This window comes from Capra hircus, chromosome 16 (genome assembly GCF_001704415.2).
Source record: "Capra hircus breed San Clemente chromosome 16, ASM170441v1, whole genome shotgun sequence".
In the NCBI taxonomy this organism is placed as follows: Eukaryota; Metazoa; Chordata; class Mammalia; order Artiodactyla; family Bovidae; genus Capra; species Capra hircus.
In genome coordinates, this window is record NC_030823.1 from 2,365,107 (window position 1) to 2,390,669 (window position 25,563).

A 25,563-nucleotide genomic window follows, 5' to 3' on the forward strand; every position below is an offset into this window, starting at 1 on the left:
TGCAGGAAGATTCTTTACCATCTGAGTCACCAGGGAAGCCCCAGAATACTGGAGTGGGTGGCCTACTCCTTCTCCAGGGGATCTTCCCGACCCTGGGATCAAACCCAGGTTTCCCGCACTGCAAGTGGTCTCTCTATCGACTGAGCCACCAGGGAAGCCCTCAGCTCTACCCATCCTGCTGCAAACTCACTATTTAAAATCTTCCCTCCAACAAATGGCAGCACAAGGTTTAAACAAGCTGGCTTTCACTCAGACCCCTTTATGCGTTTCATTAAGCTCTTCCTTTCATGTCTGCCTGTTAAGTACATCACCTGGTCAGCAGAAGCACACCAGCAATACCAGACAGTGAAACACGGAAATCTATTCTCCTGGGAAAGAGATGAGAAAGCAAAACGTTAACTGAGGGCCCAACTCTATGCAAGGCATTTATTAAGCACGAGGGAAAAACACCAGACAACTGGTCTAATTTCTGACTTACAAACTAAAAGCAAGGGGACACAGCCCCTTGCGTGTGTGATCCCTCAGCAAGTAGGGAGTCCTGAGTCCCTCCATACGTCACTGACAACTAAGCAGCATTTACTACAGTTGTCAGGGAGGAAAAACAATTTTCCTCTACCCTTTTAGTTTCCTCTGGCTGGGGCTAAGAATTAAATTGACATGAGAAGGATTAACAGTAGAAAATGAAACTTAATTACATACACATGAGGAATCTGAACATGAGAGATTTGAAAGACAGGTTAAATGAGACACATATGTTATCCTGGAACAAAAAGAGGAGGCAGGGGGCTGGGTCTTCAAAGGGAAACAAGGCAATTCACAGAAGAGTAAATGTTTGGTAAACAAATGTTTGCTGGGCCATCCAGAAACAACTGGACATAGAGAAGATTTTGACCCTCAACTATTACACCGAGTTCATACTACACCGTAGCTAGCTCTGGTGACAGGCCCTCTATATAAATTCATTTAGGCAGTTAAGGTGAGGAAGATAAAAACTCTTGCTGAGCTTTTTGTTTCTTTAAAACAACCAAGCCTAAACTAATTCTCATACCAAAGAGACACATTTTGGGATGGCAAATCTTGCTCACCTCTTCAGACTATTCTAGTCGTATGTTTATAATTACCAAAGGCAGGAAGAACCATCACATTTCTCTCTGTATCCTCAACACCCAACACAATGAATAAAAAATAGTGAGCGTTATTTGTTTGCTTGCTCACTGAGAACTGTCTAAAGAAAGCCGTAAGTGGCTCTACTAAGTACTCAGAAAAATCCAGTAATATGATGAACAGTCCAGTACCATGAATAGTTTAGGAGCAACCGTCATTCCTAAAAATGCCCTTCATCCCAACATGGAGAACAGAGGTGGACGGCAGAACGGGACTTCCCCATTCAGCTGCAGGATTTACCCACCAGACTCCGCCTGAGCAGGAGGGCTCCTGCTGGATCCGCTCTCACCTGCACTTCCCATCTTTCTCTCCTTCCCAGTCCTCAGAGCTCGGCGGCTGTCTAAGTAAGCTCATACCAACACCCTTCATAGGGCCCATAACAAAAGCCGGTCCGTATTAGCAACAGTTGAGTCTAAATGAGTTGTGACTACTGCTGCTGCCAGGAGAGTGGGTAACAGAGAACGAAAACTAACCAGCCATTTTTCAGGACCAAAAGGAGCAATCTCAACACCTCTGAGACTACAGGAAAACCAGTTAACCATGTGGCACTGGCCAAAACCACAGCAGACACACCCATTATTCATCTGACCCGAAGTATCACACCCCCATCTCTGCAGTGACAGAAACAGTCACTATAAATAAACTCGCTGGAGTCAAACAGCCACAGGCCAGTGCAATGGGAGAGGGGGCTGACAGTGAGTCCAGTTCGAATTTTCGTTTCCAGGCGCTTGGCTAGGGTTGTGTGTGCAACTTACTAGACAGAGAAAAGGTCTTCAATATGGATGTCTCCATCTGGTTTTCAATATGTCATTGTCCAAGCTCTTTGCTTCTCCCACTAATCTTCAGTTTTTTCCATTGCTCTTCAATGTGTCTACAAGATTTGAACGAGAGCATGGAGAAAAATGAAGCTGAAACTAGAGGGTTCCACTCCTCGCTCCCCTTGGCAAATGGTGTGGTGAGGGTGGAGCACAGCAGGGGGTGGGCAGGGCACCGGCCAGGGCGGCGCTCTGACCCGGGGCCTCCCCGCTGACTGGCCCTGTGACTCTGGCAACCCACTTGTTTCTCTCAGCCTCAGATTTCTCATCTGTGAACTAGGGAGCTGGATTAGATCATCTTTAACATCCTTTCCAGTTCTAAAATTCCAGGATTCCATCAGGTTTTAACTGTTGAAAGAAAAATGAGGGGGCTAGGCAGTTGTCTGGTTGTTTTCAACTAGACGTGAAATTAATTAGGGGTGCTCCCCTGGACTGCTACAGCTGCAAATCAAAAGGCGACGGAGCAAGCCGGGGGCTCCGAGGGCCTCCTGGGCAGTCTCAGCAGCTCTCTAAAGGAGAGATGAAAAACGGGAGAATGACGGGAGGAAGGAGGAAGAAAACCCGCTTCAGAGCTAAAGCAGCTGCTTCACTGACAGTTACGGACTTTCGAGTTAATCAGGGTTTCTACTGTAATTAATATAACGGCATCTGCACATGGGACTGCCAGAAGGTAGCAGCACGGCCTCTCAGCTGGAACACATTAACCCTGCCAGCTCTGACTGCAGGAAAATTCAAAGCAAACTGTCTTAAAAGCCAAAACATTTTTTTTTTCCCTTTATGATTCTTAAATACAGACTATCTTGGTTTGGGTTGCTTCTAAACAAATGTTTCAAATACAAGAAGGAGCAGCTAAGCAGCAATGCATTTTGTTTATCTGTTTCAGATAATGAAGGGGAACAAAATATATCACCCCAAAATATGCCTCTCTGACATACTATTTTGAGGTTATTTTTAAGAACCAGCAGACACAGGTGAAGCTCCGAAAAGTGAGAAGTTACTTTTCCTAAGAGACATTTATACTTAAAAGGGAAATCTCCCATTTATAGGGGTATATTCCTCCAGTTTCAGGAATAGGAGGAAGACTCGAAATGTCTAGAAACTCTTATCAATGCAGAAGGCAACCGCTTTAAACTGCCTAAAAACCTCACCCTTGTTTAGTGTGCTTTTCCTGATAACCACCCATAACTGACTCCCCCCACCTCACCCCACTGCAGTGTGTTCCATCTTTAGCTAGAGACAGTATTTAAGGTATCAGCTTGAGCCATTTCAGAGTTACTCCATTTTTCCTGGGTAGCTCCCATGTGTACACATCTGTCGTTTTTCCCTCATTAGTCTGTCTTTTTATAAAAGACAAAAAGCTAGAAGGGTAGAGGGAAAATTATTTTTCCTCCCCCACAATAATATTTACTGAGCCCTTTGTAAGTACATCATTTTATTTGCCTCAGCTCATTTAATACTCACAATCCTACCAGACACAAATTATTACTATCCTCATTTACAGAAGAGGAAGCAGTAACTTAAAAGGCAAAACAGAACAAAAAAGAAGCCATGTTTCTCTATTTTTTTAGGGTGGAGCAGGAGCTGTTTTCAGGTCTCAGGGGGCCAGGTGAATACCTCATGGTAAACAATGTCTGCGAAGGGTGGCAGAATATGCCATCCCCCAAAAGGCCTCTTTGGCATAAGGATGATATTGCGCTAAAGGCACTGAACAAACAGCAAGTATGAGAAGGGCGCTCTGATCTCCCTTTTATCTTCCTGAAAGCAAAAAATAAAACCCTCACTGGGAAGATGTCCTCCCTATAACAGAGGAAAGCAACATTCTTATTACCGGAGGCGAGGTCAAGAAAAATCTGCACAAATAAGCCTTGTTAAACTAACCAGTATCTTCCTAGTCGCTTTCCCACCATTAACCGCCCTGCCAGCCCCTCTCTGGTCACCTCTCTTTGTCCAGTTCAGTGTATAAAAGCACAACTCTGTTTCTTTGGGTCTTCATTCTTTTCTGGGGACTCCCACGTACAGATAAAATTTAACAGTGTACTTCTGCTCTTCTCCTGCTTATCTCTTTAATGTCAGTTTAATTCTTAGGGCCAGGTGGAGATAAGAGGGTAGAGGAGAAATTCTTCCTCCCCTACACCACACTTTCTCCCCATGTGGGGCCAAACACAACTTAGTAGTCGCAGGACCCCAACTGAAAACTGATTGAGAAATTCCTTATGAAAACTGCCCAAGACCATGAAGAATAAAGCCTGGAGGAAAAAGACAGTACTACCACTCATGGTGAACGCTTTTTTAAAATGTTGTTATTCTACCTAAGAGCTCTTAGAGTCCCTTTTCTTAAAAAAAAAAAAAAAAAAAAAAAAGTAAGTACTTTTCAGAGAAACTTTCATGATTCCTCTCATCAGTTAGTCTGTATTACGCTTTGGGTTGAAGTTAAGGTAGAGAGGGCTGATGTATCTAGTGATCCATTAGTGGAGATACTTTGTTTAAACTGTTTTTGGAGTACAGCAAATCCCCTACATACAAATCTTCAAGTTGCAAACTGTCAAAGATAACATGTATTCGCAGGTCCAGTTCTACCTGAGGACGAGCACTGTCAGGTTTGAGGCATGGGAACCAAACACACTGGTACAGAAGACTGCAGCCGCCCTTCAGAATGCAAACCACCGCTACTGTGTCAACTGTGATGAGAACGCGAGGAGAGCTACTATCCAGACGTCACTGGGTCGTTTTTTCAAGAGGGTACATAGAATAGAATCCAGCCAGAAACCCGGACCTGTGCCACAATCGTCAGGCATGAGTGAAACTGCAGTCTGCTCTGTCTCCTGTCGCTGACGACCCTTCAGCTCTACCCTCTCCCCCTCCTCTCCCTCCTCCTGTCAGCAACTCTTCGCCTCTTCACTCGATGCCAGCCCCTGTACGCCAGCTGTTGTACCATACTTTTCAATATACTGTACTATAACATTAAAAATGACTTTTCTACTTGTAATTAATGTATATCCATGCTTACTAAATGATTAGCCTCCGTTTTGTAAATCACAGAAATCATAACCGTCATTAAGTCACATGCTTCTGAGAGCCTGTAATCTGCATTTTAATCAACACAATGAACTGTAGAAGATTTTATTTCGACTATATGTGAAATGAATATATATTAATAAAACTGAATGGCTTTTAATGGTCAAAAACGACTTATTTTTTGTGTTTGTTTTTTCTGTATTGTGTGAAAAGTATTATACAGATGTATTAAAGTACTATATAGCCAACTGGGTTAGTTGGGTACCTAGGCTACCTTTGCTGGACTTAGGAACGCACTCTCGGAGCAGCATCTGGGGGGGGACTTATGTGGTGGGTTTAGAGCAGCACACTCTTCGTGCCTGTTTTCTACCCCAATCAATGATATGAGTGAAGGCCAGAGTGAGGCACAGTCCACGGCCAAAGCGGGGAGGCGCCGTATGGAGCGAATGAAGGGGAACTCGATCCTTGCTTCCTATGCTTGCAACTCCTAAAGCTGCCAGGGTTTCAGCGTCAGTTCAGGCCTCAGCAGAGTCACTACTGCAATACCCGTTCCTGATATCCAAGGACTGCCCTCCTTTGGTAAAATTTTTTTACATCACCTTTAATACTGAACTTGAAGTCCTCTCTGTAAGTGACTGAAATACAAAAGATTTTATAAGTCACTGAAGTAATCAGTGACACAAATTTGCATTTCCACAAGTAAGTAGTAAGTTTTATTTCTTATTAACTACATGCGCGAAGAGTAAAGGACAAATCCTAAGTTGAGAAATCAATTGGTCCTCCTACTGCAGTCAATTCTACTACAAGCTTCAAAGTACGACCCCAGGAGTTGAGACAGAAATAATTCTGCCAAGAAACATTTATCATTTCCAAACAAGCTCTCTGACCTTCAGCTAAATTTAAAGGATTCTGAATTATAGAGGAGGTATTCCCATTTAAGGAAAACATATGCTTAGGTAGTCTGGGTTTCAGAATTGTCAGAATCAAGTAATACATGGCATTTTGCTTGAAAGGGATGGTTTCCGCGCATGGGCGACAGAAACGTGCTCAAGCAGCCGAAGCTCTTGGCAGCTGAGAGTCAAGCAAGCAGAAGTGCCGTCAAGTCATCCTACCTGGTGGCCATGTGGAGATCCTGAACAGTGTTGGAGAAGCAGACCCGACCGCACCTGAAGAGGGGCGTAACACCCCCCACTGCCTGGCCGAAGACGGGGATCTCCTGGGAGCTACGCGGAGCCCACAGAGCACACTCAGCAGCTTGCTGACAAGCTCCTCAGGGGAAACTGCTCCTGAGGCTGGCCACGCTGCAGAGGGAGCAGAAAGGCAGCTGCAGCTGGGATTCATGGGATGCAAAGGCAGAAGCAGCTCCTCAGGGAGCCAACCCCATGCTTCACTGAGGGAAGGCAGCATCTTTCAGCTACGAACCATTAAGAATGATCCAATGGTGGGAATGTGTTACAGAGACACACACAGGGCTTACTGACCAGACTGGGGACAATTTAAGCATAAAAAAATCTGTTAAATAATAATAAGAAATTAAAGTCCATTGAAAAACTTCAGAAGTCCACACTGGTATAAACAATAAAAAACAGTGGCAAAGGAGAGCTCTTCCATCCCAAACACTAAGACACATAGACGAAACACAAGCCTGAAAAACCACCGCTGAGGCAGGTGCAGGGCCTGGGCTCAGTCGTGTCCGACTCTTTGCAACCCCACAGACTGGAGGCCAACAGGCTCCTCTGTCCATGGAACTTTCCAGGCAAGAGTACTGGCGTGCACTGCCATTTCCTTCAACTGAGGCAGGTGAGTGTTGCCAATGGACACTAGATCCAGTGGGAGGAGGCATCTTCAGGAGCAAGATGATCACGGAAATCTTAGAACACCTTCCCACAAAAGACTAAGCAACTGGAAAAGGAAGAACAGTGACTTGAAGGTAAAGAAATGTAAAGGGCACTGACATGACCAGATATCAAGTTTAACATCTAAAAACGGTGGATGATAGGCATCATGTACCCCTGGTCATGACTGTACATCACATCATTTCTGTGCCTGATCCTGCCGAGAGCTCATGACCTGAGTTTACCCATGAGGAAACAGCTCAATCCAGGCTAAGGGTCATCCCATAGAATGTAAAGCCTGCTCTTTAAACCTGTCAAAGATATAAATGCCAGGGAAAGGCCGAAAGACTGTCCACAGTAAGTGAGTCTGAAGAGACATTAACAACTAAATGCAATGTGCTCCTCGACAGGATCCTGGATAAAAAAGAAAAAGAGATTATCGGAAAAGCTGGCAAAACTTAAATGAGGTCTGTACACTGACTGGTAGTACTGACTCATTGTTGATTTCCTGATTTAGGGAGGTACACGCTGAAATGTAAGGTTATGCTCAAAATCCTTCAAGTCAGGCTTCAGCAGCACATGAACCAAAAACTTCCAGGCATATAAGCTGGATTTAGAAAAGGCAGAGGAACCAGAGATCAAATTGCCAACACTCATTGATCACAGTGAAAGCCTCTGACTATGTGGATCACAACAAACTGTGGAAAATTCTTGAAGAGATGGGAATACCAGACCACCTTATTTGTTTCCTGAGAAACCGGTATGCAGGTGAGGAACCAACAGTTAGAATAGGACATGGAAGGAAGGACTTGTTCAAAGGGAAGGAGTATGACAAGGCTGTGTGCTGTCACCCTGCTTATTTAACCTATATGCAGAGTACGTCATGCAAAACGCCAGGTTCGATGAATCACAAACTGGAATCAAGATAAGCTGGGAGAAATATCAACAACCTCTAATATGCAGATGATACCACTCTGATGGCAGAAAGTGAAGAGGAACTAAAGACCTCTTGATGAGGTGAAAGAGGACAGTGAAAAAGCTGGCTTAAAACTCAACATTCAAAAAGCAAAAATCATGGCATCTGGTTCCATCACTTCATAGCAAATAGATGGGGAAAAAATGCAAGCAGTGACAGATTTTTTCACGGGCTCCAAAATCACTGCAGATGGTGACTGCAGCCATGAAATAAAGGACACTTGCTTCTTGGAAGGAAAGCCATGACAAACCTAGAGAGAGTATTAAAGAGCAGAGATATCACTTTGCTGACAAAGGTCCATAGAGTCAAAGCTATGGTTTTTCCAGTAGTCATGTACAGATGTGAGAGCTGGACCATAAAGAAGGCTGAGTGTTGAAGAACTGATGCTTTTGAACTGCGCTGGAGAAGACTCTTGAGAGTCCCTTGGACAGCAAGGAGATCAAACCCAGTCAATCCTAAAGGAAATCAATCCTGAATATTCATTGGAAGGACTGATGCTGAAGCTGAAGCTCCAATACTTTGGCCACCTGATGCGAAAAGCCCACTCACTGGAAAAGACCGATGCTGGGAAAGATTGAGGGCAGGAGAAGAGGGTGAGAGAAGATGAGACGGTTGGATAGCTTCATCGACTCAATGGACTTGAGTCTGAGCAAACTCTGGGAAATACTGAAGGACAGGGAAGCTTGGAGTGCTTCAGTCCATGGGGTCGCAAAGAGTGGGACACAACCAAGCAGCTGAACAACAGCAAATGCTAATATGTAAAAGCATGTCCTTGTTTGGGAGAGATGTACACTGGAAGTGTTCAGAGGAGATAAGAGCTATCTACCTATCGAGAGCTCATTTTCACAAGGTTCACAAAAATATATACACATAATAGAAACAGAGAGAGACTGGGTGAGAGGGCAAATGCAGTAAAATCTTAACAACTGGGGAGCCTGCATGGCATGGGTATGCGAGCTCTTTGTAGTAGTTCTGGTGACATTTACATAAACTTGAAATTATTCCAAAATAATTTTTTAAATAAGCCAAAAGGATAACCAGCAAAATATATCCAGGTCTGGATCTCAGAGAAAAGAGATTAAGAGACAGAATTCTGCTCATCAAAAAAAAAAAAAAAAAAAAAAACCCAGCAGGGAGAAAGTCTATTATATACAAAAACAGTAGACTTTAAACAAGAAGTGTCTTTGCTGTCCCGACTTCTGCCTTGTACATTACTTCCTGCCTCCTCAATCTCCCAGGGATGGTTTACTGATGCCAGTTCTGAGCCTGGGAAGTCCAAGGCACTCATCTAAGTAAGTATCTAAGTTCAGGATCAGATTTAGAACCCAAGTCAGGGGTAGACAAACTACCCACTCTAGGACAGGATACTTTGATGAACTACTGAAGTTGCTCAGTCGTGTCTAGCTCTTTGCAACTCCATGGACTGTAGCCTACCAGGCTCCTCTATCCATGTAATTTTCCAGGCAAGAATACTGGAGTGGGTTGCCATTTCCTTCTCCAGGGGATCTTCCTGACCTGGGGATCGAGGCCAGGTCTCCCGCTCTGCAGGCAGATACTCTACCGTCTGAACCAGGGAAGCCCACTTTGATGAAAGTAACCTATAACCACCCAGTTCATTGAACAAGAAGCCTCCAGAAGCAGCTCGAGCTTGCACTGCCTGCAGTGGCCTTCTGATTACTCAGCAGTAGGGAACACACCTCCACTGCAGCCCAGGCCTGCTCATATCATAGGCCAACAGACTACTTTTATCCTATACTAACAAGCCACGTTTCCAAGTTGCAGTAGCAGAATTTCTCCACTTCTCTTCATGGAGTAAGAGCCAGCAGAGGAGCGCAATTCCTCAATCAGGAGAGACTGAAACAGGTCTTCCCAGGGGGGTGCTTACATGCCAAAAGAATGACTTCTCTCCTACTAGCTGTTTCCCTGCATGTTCTTCCTTCCTTCCTTGCCCCTACATATCTCCATAATACTAAAAGTTACGTATGTGTTAGTCACTCAGTCGTGTCTGACGCTGCAACCCCATGGACTGTAGCCCACCAGGCTCCTCTGTTCATGGAATTCTCCAGGCGAGAATACTGCAGAGGGTAGTCATTCTCTTCTCCAGAGGATCTCTCCAACCCAGGGATCAAACCCGGGTCTCTTGCATTGCAGACAAATTCTCTACCATTTTGAGCCACAAGGGAAGCCCCCATTAAAAGTTATTGGTAGAGTATATCATATAGAAAATTCCTAAAAAGTAAACTCAATATTGGTTCAGTTACTCTTCCTCTAACTTGAATAAACACAAAGCTTTTACTCAAATTAGTCTCATTACCTAGTTGCTTTTATGATATGGTCTTACTTAAGTCTCTCTAGTTTGGAAAATTTGGCTTCACCAAACCAATCCTGGGAAATGTAATTCTCTTCCATTATATGACCCAGAAAGGGTAAAAACTGTCTGGCATAAATAACACACTCAAGTTTTAATCTGATGAAGCTAAAATTAGACCTCTTTTTATATCTGAGTAAAATAAAAGTAATAAAAGCATTTTTTTAAGTGTTTTTTTTTTTTTAACAATCAAAGGCTTTTATGAATACATAAGCTTCATTATTCTTTGGGCTAGTTTTGATGCCTTATATAAAACAAGTGAAAAGCAAAACAATCCCTCAAGTTCTACTTCCCATCTTCCTGCCCAGAGAACACCACCCCAGGGAACAGAAATACATTATAAAACCCAACTTCAAAGGCTTGTGGTCAAAAGGTTCCCACAGCCACATGGCACCCCCAGGCTGGGGATACATCCAAACCACTCACATTGCCTACTAAACACCACAGAAGAAGGTACCGCACATCACGCGCAATTCAACCAGGGGCCCACGGGGAATTCGGAGTCCCCATGCTTTGACCAACTTTCCTTCATAGAGTTTTCGTGTGGCCTTTGGAGGAATATTCAGTGCAGTCCAGTCGCTCAGTCGTGTCCAGCTCTTTGCGACCCCATGGACTGCAGCACACCAGGTTTCCCTGCCCAGCATCAACTCCTGGAGCTTTCTAACTCATGTCTGTCGAGTTGGTGATGATATCCAAACATCTCATCCTCTGTCGTCCCCTTTTCCTCCTGCCTTCAATCTTTTGGAGGAATATTAGGAGGAGACTTTCTCAGAGAGGCTGATTTAAACAAGGGAGCACATATCTCAATCACCGCTACATCTGTCCTGTTAAAGTATCAAGTTTCAGGATCCCTAAGATTACCAGACTCCCCACTTGGCAAAGAATGCAGTCAATTTTCAAGCATGGGGTGGCCTACGCTTAGACTAAAAATCCTACAGCAGACTCCAGACATCTGAGAGTGATGAAAGAAAAGCTATCTTTCACAAGGACTCTACATTCTTGTTATTAATATGAATGACGCCTTTCAAATTCCCTGGACCATCCCTGGAGGTGACCTTTACTTCCTACAAGAAGTAAACAGCAAGTTCACCTCAGATCTTAAAACTGTTAGAGAAAAAACCACATCCACCCACACACCTCACACTCTTCACATTGGCTCCCCTGTGAGTAAGCTCTGATGAAGATGAAAGACACTCTAACCACAACCTTCATGAATGCATTCTTCTTTTGAACCATGCCAACAAGACAATTATAGTTATCCCATCAAAGATACACTGGGGCTAATTCTCCTGTACTGTCAGAAAGTTAGTGAAGCATCTCAGCTCCTCTTTTTGTCAATACCATTTAATCTTAGAACTTCTCATATGAGTTATCCTTATGCCCTCAAAGACTAATGGTTAAGCGGGAAACCCCAATGTGTAAGAAATCCTTCAGAGGGTACACAATGAAATGCTAACCCTTCTTTCTTTCAATATAACTTCAACTTAAAAATAAAAATATCAATTAATTGGACAGTGCTTCACCATTGAGTGTCCTGAACCCAGCAGAGTTAGGCATTAATAAAGATTTGCTGAGTGAATATTAAGGATTTATTTCCTATATCATGATGAAGCTCTGATATTGGATGCAACTAATTATTTGGGACATGAAACTCATTCTTTGGGATACTGGCAGCTCTAGCCTAACTAGTCATCTATCAAATGCTTATTATTGCTCTTTTTTAGGGACACAGACAGGAAAATGTGGGCAAATATATAAAATAGTATATCTTTCATGGAGGAAAAACGTCCTTCTGAAGTGGAAAAACACATCATTCCAATCATTTACCAGACATGGAAACGATTTAACAGATACTAATTTGTCTGTTATGTACTACGGCAGGCACTGCAGGGATACAAAGATGAATAAAACACATCTTTACCATTAAGAATTCATGATCTAGCAAGTGAGATAAGACAAATACACTCATAGTTATTACACAAATAAATAAATACAAGCATGATCATATGTCTACAGCCTACAGGAACTGAGCAATAGGTTTAAGGTGAAATTTACTTCAATACATATTTTTTGAGGCTTTATTTTCCAAAGATTGCTTTTGAGAAGTGCATTTATTTCACGAAGATTCTTTGTTGCCTTAACCTAGTAAGACAGAGAGGCATGGACAAATAAATGCTGATGCTGGAAAGTGGACAGAGCAAAACAAAATTTAAAAACCAGAACTGATTTTCATTTTAAATCCATGCTTTCTTTAAATGCTACTCACAAGGCCAAAGAACTAACCACACTGAAATCAGAAATTACTTTTAAGACTAAACTAAGCATGTTGCAAATGATAACCATCTTAAAGGTAATAATGTCTTTTCTTTCAAGAGTAGGCAGAATTATCCAAGCCTTTTTAGTGATGGGCTACCCCATTCCATGGAAAACAGATTATCCTAGCAAAGGAAGATTAGGAAGGGGAAAAGAAGGGACTGGAAACTGGAATAAGAAGCTTGAGTAGGTAATGTCACACTATACTCACTCAATCAGATAAAATCTCCCACTGAAGTAAAATACTGTTTCATGGCAAGCTACAGAGCCTGGGTTATGACTCACTTGTAACAAAATCTCTCCAATGCAAGGGTGCATTTTACAGTCTCATGGGCAGAGCAGGAAAGAACAAGGGAAGAGGTGCAGAAATGAACCGGGAGCTTAGAGACCTGGGCCTAAATGCGGCTTCAGCTCAAAACTGTTCTGTCCTTCATTCCATCCTTCTGTTCCTCTTATTCCTCCTCAATCCCCATGTGCCAACCTCCTAATCTAATGTTCACCAAGTACGTACACACACACACACACACACACACACACACACTCAAACATCACGTGTTTAGTACTAAGTACATGCCTGCGCTGTGTGCTTTACATGATCTCTAAACGTCACAGCTTTGTGAGGCAGACATCATCATTCCCACTCTATTTAGATAAAACTTACATACCATAAAATTCACCCTGTTAAACCATACAATTGGCTGGTTTCTAGCACATTCACAAAGTTGAACAATCATGACCACTCTCTAATTCCAAAACATTTTTATTCCCTAGGAAGTAATCCCATACCCATTAGCAGTTACTCCTCATCCCCTGGCAAAATCATTAATCTACTTTCTGTCTTAACAAATTTTCTTGTTCTGGATGTTTCAAATAGCTGTGGCATTCTGTATCACTCCCATTTGACATACAAAGAAACCAAGAATCCAACAGGTTAAGTGCTATGCTTAGTCACTCAGTCACGTCCCATTCTTTTCGACCCCATGGACTGTAGAGCCCACCAGGCTCCTCTGTCCATAGGGATTCTCTAGGCAAGGATACCGGAGTGGGTTGCCATTTTCTTCTCCAGGGGATCTCCCCGACCCAGGAACCCAGGTCCTCCACATTTCAGACAGATTCTTTACTGTCTGAGACACCAGGGAAGCTCGTTAATAGGTTAAGCAATTTGCCCTAAGTCCCACAGTTAATAAAAGGCTGAACTAGAAGAGGAACTCAGATCTAATTCAAATGCCTGTGCTTGCTTTTGACTACTTTTTTTTTTGGTGCTGCCACATGGCATATGGGATCTTAGTTCCCAACCAGGGATCTAACCCCTACCCCCTGCAATGAAATAAAGGGAACCCAACCACTGGGCCACCAGGGGAAGTCCCAATTGACTACTCTCCCCCCCCCATTTGTTAAACCAAAAAACAACAGTGGTTGAAACTTTTGACTACTATTTATTGCCTCCATGCCAGAAGAAAACAAAGAAAGTGAAAGTTTTAGATATACGTGGGGAAATGGGGTTTTGTTCATTTAAGGTAATAAAAGTAATACAACTAAGAATCACATTTACAGCACCACCTCTGCTAAGCTTATGTTGAAATGCTGAGGCAGCTCTTCCCAATAGATCAATACAAATTACTAGAAACAACTTATTTTCTTAAAGCAATAGGTACATCAGACTTTTCTTCTCTTTCAGTTCTGGCAGCCAGTTTACACCAGATGTGACCAAAGGAGGGTGAAGGATGCTGGAGAAACAAAGCTGTTCACGAACCAAAGGCAAAAAGCTATAACAGCCTAAGAATTGTAACTCACTTAAAAGGCTTATAATCTAACTTCAGCTTTCTGCTATTTTTCTACTTTATATGTCGCACATGTATATGCTTGAGATAAGATTATACCTTTCTAGAGGGACAAGTTCAGATTTTCTTAGTCCTTTTTGTCCTCATTCAACATAAACAAACAGGTGCACAGCATTGATAATTATAATTTTTATCTTTCTTAACAGAAAACTATAGAATGGGAAGACTGATCTCCACTAATCCAAGGCCAAGGCCAATGTTTTTTATTTGACTCTTTATCCCCCATGCTAGTACTCAAATGTTTATCAGTTCACTTCAGTTGCTCAGTCGTATCTGACTCTGTGATCCCATGGACTGCACCACGCCAGGTTTCCCTGTCTAGCACCAACTCCTGGAGCTTGCTCAAACACATGTCCAGTGAGTCACTGATGCCATCCAACCATCTCATCCTCTGTCATCCCTTTCTCCTCCTGCCTTCCATCTTTCCCAGCATCAGGGTCTTTTCCAGTGAGTCAGTTCTTTGCATCAGGTGGCCAAAGTACTAGAGTTTCAGCTTCGGCATCAGTCCTTTCAATGAACAGTCAGGCCTGATTTCCTTTAGAACTGACTGGTTGGATCTCCTTGCAGTCCAAGGGACTCTCAAGAGTCTTCTCCAGCACCATAATTCAAAAGCATCAATTCTTCGGTGCTAAGCCTTTATGGTCCACCTTTCACGTCTGTACATTACTACTGGAAAAACCATAGCTTTGACTAGATGGACCTTTGTTGGCAAAGTAATGTCTCTGCTTTTTAATATGCTCTCTAGGTTGGTCATTGCTTTTCTTCCAAGGAGCAAGTATCTTTTAATTTCCTGGCTGCAGTCACCATCTGCAGTGATTCTGGAGCACAAGAAAATAAAGTCTGTCACTGTTTCTACTGTTTCCCCATCTATTTTCCATGGAGTGATGGGACCGGATGCCATGATCTTAGTTTTCTGAATGTTGAGTTTTAAGCCAGTTTTTTCACTCTCCTCTTTCACTTTTATCAAGAGGCTTTTTAGTTTCTCTTCACTTTCTGTCGTAAGGGTGGTGTCATCTGCCTATCTGAAGTTACTAATATTTCTCCCGGCAATCTTGATTCCAGCTTGTGCTTCCTCCAGCCCAGTGTTTCTCATGATGTACTCTGCATATAAGTTAAATAAACAGGGGAACAATATACAGCCTGGACATACTTATTTCCCAATTTGGAACTAGTCTGGTATTTCATGTCCAGTTCTAACTGTTGCTTCTTGACCTGCATATAGATTTCTTAGGAGGCAGGTATTCCCCCTCTCTTTAACAATTTTCCACAGTTTGTTGTGAAGTGCAGAGTCGAAGGTTTTGGCGTAACCAATAAAGCAGATATTTTTCTGGAACTCTTTTGCTTTTTCTATGATCCAAAGAATATTGGAAATTTGATCTCTGGTTCCTCTGCCTTTTCTAAATCCAGCTTAAACATCTGGAAGTTCAGTTTACGTACTGTTGAAGCCTGGCTTGGAGGATTTTAAGCATTACTTTGCTAGCGTGTGAGATGAGTACAATTGTGTGGTGGTTTGAACATTCTTTGGCACTGCCTTTCTTTGGGATTGGAAAGCCCGATGCTAAAACCTTTTCCAGTCCTGTGGCCACTGCTGAGTTTTCCAAATTTGCTGGCATATTGAGTGCAGCACTTTCACAGCATCACCTTCCAGGATTTGAAAGAGCTCAACTGGAATTCCATCACCTCTACTAGCTTTGTTTGTAGTGATGCTTCCTAAGGCCCACTTGACTTTGCACTCCAGGATGTCTGGCTCTAGGTGAGTGATCACACCATCATGGTTATCTGGGTCATGAAGATCTTTTTTGAATAGTTCTCTGTATCCTTGCCACCTCTTCTTAGTATCTTCTGCTTCTGTTAGGTCCATACCATTTCTCTCCCTTATTATGCTCATCTTTAATAGCTAACACTTACACAGCACCTTACCAGGCACCGTTCTAAGCACATATATTAACTCCCAACAACCCCAGAGCAACTACTATTATTATAATCCCCATGTTCAGATGAGGAAACTGGCAAATCACAGTAATGTCACTCAGTAAGGACCAGAACCAGGAGAAAAGGATATAGCACAGCCTAGAGCATTCCAGCTAAATATATTTGAGTCACTGCAACTTCTCAAAACCCAGAGGTCTATGACACACTGCAACAGCTTGGAACTCTACTGGACCAGAAAATGAGAAAAATGCTTCTCCCTCTGCGACTCTGTAATACTCCACTCTGCCTATCTTCAAAAGTGCTCAGAGCCTTTATTTCACTACCGCTGAGCCCCCTGTGACAGAGGTGAATCAACAGACAGGCTCTCAGCCCCCACAGTTAAGTGAAAAGAAGGCCAGTGATTTGGGAAGAAAAGAGCTGGGACTACCTGTCGGTCCACCTGCCAATGCTAGGGCTCGATTTCTGGCCTGGAAAGACTCCACATTCCATGGGACAGCTAAGGCCGTGCATCACAACTGAGCCCACGTGCTGCAACCACTGACGTCCGAGTGCCCTAGAGCCAGTGCGCCACAACACAAGAAACCGCCACAACGAGAAGTCCGGGCATCACAATGAAGACCCAGTGCAGTCAAAAATAAATAAAAAATTAAGCTTTTTTTTTTTTTTTTTTTTTTAAGGAGGAACTGAATCAAAGCAATTTATAATTCAGTTTTTCCTGTACAGGCTAAGCAACTCTGATTTCAGAGTTTTATTCCACCTGCTTTTTAACTTCTAAAACATCAAGTACATATACATTATATGCTCTTTACACTGCCCCAGTGAATTAAAAACTGTCAAAATTAAGAAGGAAGCATTATTTGGGGGGTTTTCCCCATCTCTTTTGTGGTTAAAAGTGAAATAATGAAAATTTAGTTAGTCTCTGATCTTCAATTGCTCAAATGCCATACTATATTCCAACCAAGAAGACACTTCCATTCAGAAACAATGATTAAAACCTTCAGAAAGTATATGAGGTTAAGCAAGGAGTGTTCCTTTCCTTGACATTTCAAGTTCCTATTAATCAGAAACCAATATCCACAGAAGAAAGTTAAGAATCTTTGAACGAACTTGACCTTGTAAAGAGATGGTCTGTAAAGGGAGAGAACAAGAACCAGTTGTCCTTTAAGGAGTCGTTTCTACTTTCTAACACAATCATTTAAACAGCTGGGAAAATCGGATCCCCCAAAATATACACAGTAGGTGCCACTTCTCTCATTTCTCCTTTTCACCTCCAAAGATAAAACTCTCCACTCTAAGCTAATGGAAGCACTTTATGGAACAAAGCCAAAAGGCTCCCAGCCCTGTCATCTGTACCCTCCCCTACTTTTTACTTTGGATGAACAGACTCCAGAGGGTCTAAAGAGTTAAATGCGCAAAGATGAGTTCTTGATGCAGTCAACTAGAAAAGCCAATGAGGCAAAATACAAAGGTGCATTTGCATTTCTTAAGTTGGCCTTTAAAGAATAAAAACAAGAGCCAACCAATGTGCCTCGAAAACCTCCGTCTCTCTCAGGCGAATCTACTCTTTTTTTTTCAATAGTAATTCTACAAAAAACAGTTGCTAGCAACATAGGGTTTTTTAAGATAAAAGAAAACCTGAGCAGGGAAAGCTGCTGGAAAGCACTGCTGAGGAAGAGGGTGAAAGTACACATTCTGGGGCTCATCTCCGAAAACATCCGCCCTTCTCACACAAACCAGTTTTCTAATCGCTTCACAGAAATCAAGCCCCTCCATGGGTCCATTTTACAACAGCAAATCTCTGGGCAGATGTCAAAACCACAACTTCAGAAAAGCTAGTCATCCTTCTCCTCCCACATATCCTATCAGATAAATAAAAGTTTTTATTTACATCCAGGCCAACCTAGATAGCATATTCAAAAGCAGAGACATTACTTTGCCTACTAAGGTCCATCTAGTCAAGGCTATGGTTTTTCCAGCGGTCATGTATGGATGTGAGAGCTGGACTGTGAAGAAGGCTGAAGGCGCCGAAGAATTGATGCTTTTGAACTGTGGTGTTGGAGAAGACTCTTCAGAGTCCCTTGGACTGCAAGGAGATCCAACCAGTCCATTCTGAAGGATATCAGCCCTGGGATTTCTTTGGAAGGAACGATGCTAAAGCTGAAACTCCAGTACTTTGGCCACCTCATGCGAAGAGTCGACTCATTGGAAAAGACTCTGATGCTGGGAGGGATTGGGGGCAGGAGGAGAAGGGGCCAACAGAGGAGGAGACGGCTGGATGGCATCACTGACTCGATGGACGTGAGTCTGAGTGAACTCTGGGAGTTGGTGATGGACAGGGAGGCCTGGCATGCTGCAATTCATGGGGTCGCAAAGAGTTTGACAGGACTGAGCGACTGAACTGAACTGAGGCCAATTAAGTAAAATATCATTAATCAGAATCTTATTTTTATCACCATTTTTGGAGTCTCAGACAAATTTAGGACATTAAACGTGCAAATCTGGAAACACAGGGCCTGACACAGAAACTCTGAAGAGTTTAAGAATTCAACGCATTCTACACCTGATGCTCAAATTTGCTGTCAGCCTCTAAGTCAGTGTTTCTGAAAGTGTTTGTGGCCCACCTGCATCAGAATCCCTTTGGGATGGCTTGCATTTAGATTCTTAGGACCCATCCACTAGACCTACTCAATCAATCTGTGGGATAGATGTTTTATACTTTAGTTTTAGGACACATTTTCGTTGGAGAATCATTGAATAAAGTCCCCTGACTCTTTGCTGTGCTATCCCAAGGTATCTAACTACATGGGACGCCTGTCCTTTCTCCCATCCAACCTGTTATTTCCTAATTAGACCAAGTGGTTAACAAACCCTCCTGTTCCCACCAACAGCAGTTTAAGAGGAAGCAAGAAATTAGGCAAGATCAAAGACGCTGCACGATTTTAAGTGCTTTAAGGTCTCTAACACATGCCAGGGAGAATCAAGTCAAGTTTCAAGACAAAAAAAAGAGAGAGAGAGAGAGATCCTTCCTCTGTCTAACTTTACCATAAGCGCAAGCCGCCATCTCTGGAAATACCGTGGCAGACATAAGATAGCCTTTCCTTTAGCGATTCCAGCCCCATTTAGAGTTATATTCCTTACTTCTTCAGAGTTGCCTCATGATTGATGTATATTTCACACACAAAATCAAGCATGCGCACACACAGCGGACACACACAACCTCCACTAGAGTCTCCTGGCCTCCTGAGGGTCCCCGCCTACTGCCCATCCTGCACCCCGCCCCCCCATCCCTGAACTGGGACTCTAAGCACAACTGCTCACCTCCGAACTTAGAGTAACTTTCCTAGGCGCCACCTCTGCAGCCTCCAAACGCGGGCCCCGGCTCCCGCCCCCGCCGCCGGTCCCTCCGAGCCCGCTCCTGAAGCCCCCGCCTCGGGCGCCCCTCGCCCCCGGCCCCGCCGGCCGGTCCCCGGCGCCCCTCCCCCACCCGAGACGCCCTCCCACGGCACCTCAGAGAGCCGGTCGGCAGGGCCCTGGCCTGGCCACGCCGCCCTCCTCCCACTTGCCGCCTCGCCCCGGGCCTGCTTCTCTGGGGCAGGGGCGCGGCCCGCCCCCCGGGCTCGCCTCTCCGGCCCCGTCTCCGTCACCGCTCGCCCTCCTTACCCGCCGGCAGCCCGGTCGCGGCGACGTCGCCGGCAGGGCCGCGCCCGGCCTCGCCGCCCTCCGCAGGGGAGGAGGGACAGCCTCGGGGCTGCGAGCCCCTGAGGTCGCGGAAGAACTTCTGCGTGTCGCGCAGGTTCTGCCGCAGCCGCCCCAGGTAGCGGCGGTAGCGACCAAAGCCCCGGCACAGCTCGCGGATCACTCCGCCGCCTCCCGGGCCGGGACCCGACTCCGGCTCGCTGCCCCACGGCACCCCGTCGCCCTCCATCGCCTCAGCCTGTTCTGTCTCCGCCGCTCGATCCCCGGTCCTCAGGCCCGGCTCCCCTCCTCCCGCGCCCCCGTGCTTAAGACGGCAGGAATCCGCCTCCTGACGCCCCCGCCTGCAGTCGGCCGGGCTCCCAGTCTCCGTCACCGCCGTTCAAAACAAACCAACCCGCAGCGAGCCCTGAACGGAACCTTTATCTCAACTGTCTGGAAGAGTGAGGGGAAGGTTCGGCGGCGCACCGGGTCACTGCGAGGGCTTCTGGGAAGTGTAGTTTGCGCCAGGGCAGGAGACTGGAGACTGTGGAGGCGACCCCCACCCCACCCCACCCACCCCCCAACACACACACCCGCACACACCCGGTATACCTCTGCCCCAGTCTCACCCAGAGTTCTCACGCTCTCCCTGGTTTAAAAACATGTTCCTCCTTCCTACAAAAGTGTCTCTAGAGTGAGACAGCTTCTTCAGAACCCGGACTCCTGCACAAGGGGAGTGCCTTACTGAAATCAGAGCGAAAGATTTTAATAGCAAAGGAAAGAAAGGAAACAATACTGAGGCTAGTACTGTGCCCTAAATGGCTCTCGCTTTCCGGTACAGTAGATACTGGGGAACCGGCTGAAAATTTCATGGAAATAGGAAAACTCTTATATTTGCATTGCATTCTCCTTTTGACTTTCCTTTTCCAGGTGTAGAAAGCTGGGGGTGGGTGGGTGGGTCGTGTGTGTGCGTATGGGTCGTTAAAGAGCCATAAGCTGAAGTTCACTTGGTCTCTTGAAGGAGAGAGATGGAGCTGGATAAGGGGAAGTTGAGGTTAGTAGCCTTCCAACCCAGTTTTGATTATCTTAACTTGGCTTCTGCTAATACGGACCCAGTTCTGATTATCTTAGCTTGCCTGCTGCTAATATGGAAGACTTCTAATGACACAGACTGTCATGGAGCTCAGGACACAATTAGGAAGAACACAGAACTTGACAGCCACCTCTTTTTCTCTTCTTGCTTTCTTTCTCCTCTTCTCCAGACACGGATCCCTCCTATCTTTCTTGCGAGTATAAAGCCCCAATATTCTATCCAAGCCAGCTATCTTTTCGGACAGGCTGGATAGTGTAGGTCCTCAACTAAATTTAAGAGGTGACTTGAGACTGAGTCTGAACTTCCCTGATGCCTTACCTTGAGATCAATGAAGTGAGAATCTGGGCTAGTCGATCTTTATGCCCTCTAAAATTTCGTGAGTTTTGCTTCAAAAATGTTAGCTTTTGTCTCCCAACCTCTCATTCCTTGTATAAGTGCTCTTAGCACTTGTAACTAAGTGATGTTGTGATAATTGGATGAATTCCATGTGAAATGGGAAGGCTTTACCGAAACCAGGAGTTTTGGGGCTTCCCTGATAGCTCAGTTAGTAGAGAATCTGCCTGCAATGCAGGAGACCCTGGTTCAATTCATGGGTCAGGAAGATCCCCCGGAGAAGCGATAGGCTACCCATTCCATGGACTGTATAGTTCATGGGGCCTCAAAGAGTTGACACAACTAAGCGAGTTTCACTTTTCAATCAGGGGGTCTTCAGTTCAGTTCAGTCACTCAGTCGTTTCTGACTCTTTGTAACCCAATGAATCACAGCACGCCAGGCCTCCCTGTCCATCATCAACTCCCGGAGTTCACCCAAACTCTTGTCCATCGAGTTGGTGATGCCATCCAGCCATCTCATCCTCTGTTGTCCCCTTCTCCTCCGGCCCCCAATCCCTCCCAGCATCAGAGTCTTTTCCAATAAGTCAACTCTTCGCATGTGGTGGCCAAAGTATTGGAGTTTCAGCTTTAGCATCAGTCCTTCCAATGAACACCCAGGACTGATTTCCTTTAGAATGGACTGATTGGATCTCCTTGCAGTCCAAGGGACTCTCAAGAGTCTTCTCCAGCACCACAGTTCAAAAGCATCAATTCTTTGGCGCTCAGCTTTCTTCACAGCCCAACTCTCACATCCATACATGACCACTGGAAAAACATAGCCTTGACTAGACGGACCTTTGTTGGCAAAGTAATGTCTCTACTTTTCAATATGCTATCTAGGTTGGTCATAACTTTTCTTCCAAGGAGTAAGCGTCATCTAATTTCATGGCTACAATCACCATCTGCAGTGATTTGGGAGCCCCTCAAAATAGAGTCAGCCACTGTTTCCACTGTTTCCCCATCTATTTACCATGAAGTGATAGGACCAGATGCCATGATCTTTGTTTTCTGAATGTTGAGCTTTAAGCCAACTTTTTCACTCTCCTCTTTCACTTTCATCAAGAGGCTTTTTAGCTCCTCTTCAATTTCTGCCATAAGGGTGGTGTCATCTGCATATCTGAGGTTATTGATATTTCTCCTGGCAATCTTGATTCCAGCTTGTGTTTCTTCCAGCCCAGCGTTTCTCATGGTGTACTCTGCATAGAAGTTATATAAGCAGAGTGACAATATACAGCCTTGACATACTCCTTTTCCTATTTGGAACCAGTCTGTTGTTCCATGTCCAGTTCTAACTATTGCTTCCTGACCTGCATACAGATTTCTCAAGAGGCAGGTCAGGTGGTCTGGGATTCCCATCTCTTTCAGAATTTTCCACAATTTATTGTGATCCACACAGTCAAAGGCTTTGGCATAGTCAATAAAGCAGAAATAGATGTTTTTCTGGAACTCTCTTGCCTTTTCCATGATCCAGCAGATGTTGGCAATTTGATCTCTGGTTCGTCTGCCTTTTCTAAAACCAGCGTGAACATCTGGAAGTTCATGGCTCACGTATTGCTGAAGCCTGGCTTGGAGAATTTTGAGCATTACTTTACTAGCATGTGAGATGAGTGCAATTGTGCAGTAGTTTGAGCATTCTTTGGCATTGCCTTTCTTTGGGATTGGAATGAAAACTGACCTTTTCCAGTCCTGTGGCCACTGCTGAGTTTTCCAAATTTGCTGGCATATTGAGTGCAGCACTTTCACAGCATCATCTTCCAGGATTTGAAAGAGCTCAACTGGAATTCCATCACCTCCCCTAGCTTTGTTCGTAGTGATGCTTTCTAAGGCCCACTTGACTTCACATTCCAGGATGTCTGGCTCTAGGTGTGTGATCACACCATCGTGATTATCTGGGTTGTGAAGTTCTTTTTTTGTACAGTTCTTCTGTGTATTCTTGCCACCTCTTCTTAATATCTTCTACTTCTGTTAGGTCCAGACCATTTCTGTCCTTTATCGAGCCCATATTTGCATGAAATGTTCCCTTGGTATCTCTAATTTTCTTGAAGAGATCTCTAGTCTTTCCCATTCTATTGTTTTCCTCTATTTCTTTGCATTGATTGCTGAGGAAGGCTTTCTTATCTCTCTTTGCTATTCTTTGGAACTCTGCATTCAGATGCTTATATCTTTCCTTTTCTCCTTTGCTTTTCACTTCTTTTCACAGCTATTTGTAAGGCTTCCCCAGACAACCATTTTGCTTTTTTGCATTTCTTTTCCATGGGGATGGTCTTGATTCCTGTCTCCTGTACAATGTCACGAACCTCATTCCATAGTTCATCAGGCACTCTATCTATCAGATCTAGTCCCTTAAATCTATTTCTCACTTTCACTGTATAATCATAAGGAATTTGATTTAGGTCATACCTGAATGCTCTAGTGGTTTTCCCTACTTTCTTCAACTTAAGTCTGAATTTGGCAATAAGGAGTTCATGATCTGAGCCACAGTCAGCTCCCAGTCCTGTTTTTGTTGACTGTATAGAGCTTCTCCATCTTTGGCTGCAAAGAATATAATCAATCCAATTTCGGTGTTGACCATCTGATGATGTCCATGTGTAGAGTCTTCTCTTGTGTTGTTGGAAGAGGGTGTTCGTTATGACCAGTGCATTCTCTTGGCAAAACTCTACTAGCCTTTGCCCTGCTTCATTCCGCATTCCAAGGCCAAATTTGCCTGTTACCCCAGGTGTTTCTTAACTTCCTGCTTTTGCATTCCAGTCTCCTATAATGAAAAGGACATCTTTTTTGGGTGTTAGTTCTAAAAGGTCTTGTAGGTCTTCATAGTACTGTTCAGCATCAGCTTCTTCAGCGTTGCTGGTTGGGGCATAGTCTTGGATTACTGTGATACTGAATGGTTTGCCTTGGAAATGAACAGAGATCATTCTGTCATTTTTGAGATTGCATCCAAGTACTGCAGTTTGGATTCTCTTGTTGACCATGATGGCTACTCCAACAGGGGCTCTTAGCACTGTATGAAAAGGGGCCACTGCTTCACGTGAATCTCTGCTTGGCAGATGCACGTGAAGTCTGCCCCTCAGGAGGCTATCCCCATTCCTTCTCACGTTCTCCCGCCCTTTTACTTGCTCGCGTATTCTCCACTGGTCATTCTTTACCTTTGAAAATCCCCATGCAACCCCTAAAAGGCTCAGTGAAACAGAAATGAAAATACAAAATGAAAAGTTTAATATAAAATGGCCGATACTACTTCAAAGAAGAAGTGCTGTAACAAAGCAATGTGTGGTGATTTGCCACATACAATAATTTCTAGCAAAGGAGATCCTATGAGAGAGTAGCTGAGCTGGAGCTGTCCAAAAAGGGAATTGGGAATTACATCTTGAAGAAAGAGTGAAATGTGGCTAGAAAGAAGTAATCAAGGAGGTGCAGGTCATAGAGCATATATATCCCTTTAAAAACTATTCATTAGTTCTTTATTTATTTCTAAAGGAAGTAGTATAAGACTGTGGTGCAAAATTCAAATAGTGCAAAAGGTATGAAAGGGAAATCTAAGTCTTCTTTCTACTGACTTTCTCCCAGTCACTTAGTTCCTTTCCCGAGCGGTAAGCACTGTTGCAAATGTCAATACTATATAAATATATTTTAAAACTCCAACTATAGCATACTATACTTACTCTCTGGACTCCCCTGGTGGTTCAGATGGTAAAGAATCTGCCTGCAATGCAGAAGACCTAGGTTTGATCCCTGGGTTGGGAAGATCCCCTAGAGAAGGGAATGACTACCTACTTCAGTATTCTTGCCTGGATAATTCCATGGACAGAGGAGCCTGGTGGGCTACAGTCCTTGGGGTTTCAAAGAGCCAGACAGGACTGAGCAGCTAACACTTTCACTTTCACATACTTACTCTATTCTGCCCTTACAGACTTTTCCACACCAGAAAGTAAAGATCTGCCTTGGGCTTCCCTGGTGGTCTAGTGGTTAAGAATTCTCCTTGCAGTGCAAGAGGTAGTGGTTCGATCCCTGGTCTGGGAAGATCTCATGTGCCTTGGGGTAGCTGAGCCCACAGGCACAAGTAAGGAAGGCCATACGCCCTAGACCCTGTGCTGTGCAACAGAGAGGCTGTCACAGCAAGTCCGCACACCGCGACCAGAGCAAGCCCGTGAGCAGCAGCGAAAACCT

The 25,563-nt window shown here is 44.2% G+C and overlaps 1 protein-coding gene across 4 annotated transcripts in view; it reads right to left on the reverse strand.

Moving 5' to 3' along the window:
• DSTYK (dual serine/threonine and tyrosine protein kinase) overlaps positions 1 to 20,359 on the reverse strand; it is a 52,968-nt gene extending 32,609 nt beyond the window's left edge. For 2 of the 4 annotated variants that reach the window (XM_018060045.1, XM_018060042.1), the window contains exon 1: positions 19,920 to 20,359. In XM_018060045.1, the coding sequence (XP_017915534.1) occupies positions 19,920 to 20,184 (265 nt within the window). In that variant the 5' untranslated portion in view covers positions 20,185 to 20,359. Of the gene's footprint in view, positions 1 to 311; positions 369 to 19,919 lie in introns of all 4 variants that reach the window. The other 2 variants (XM_018060044.1, XM_018060043.1) reach the window with 2 other exon arrangements.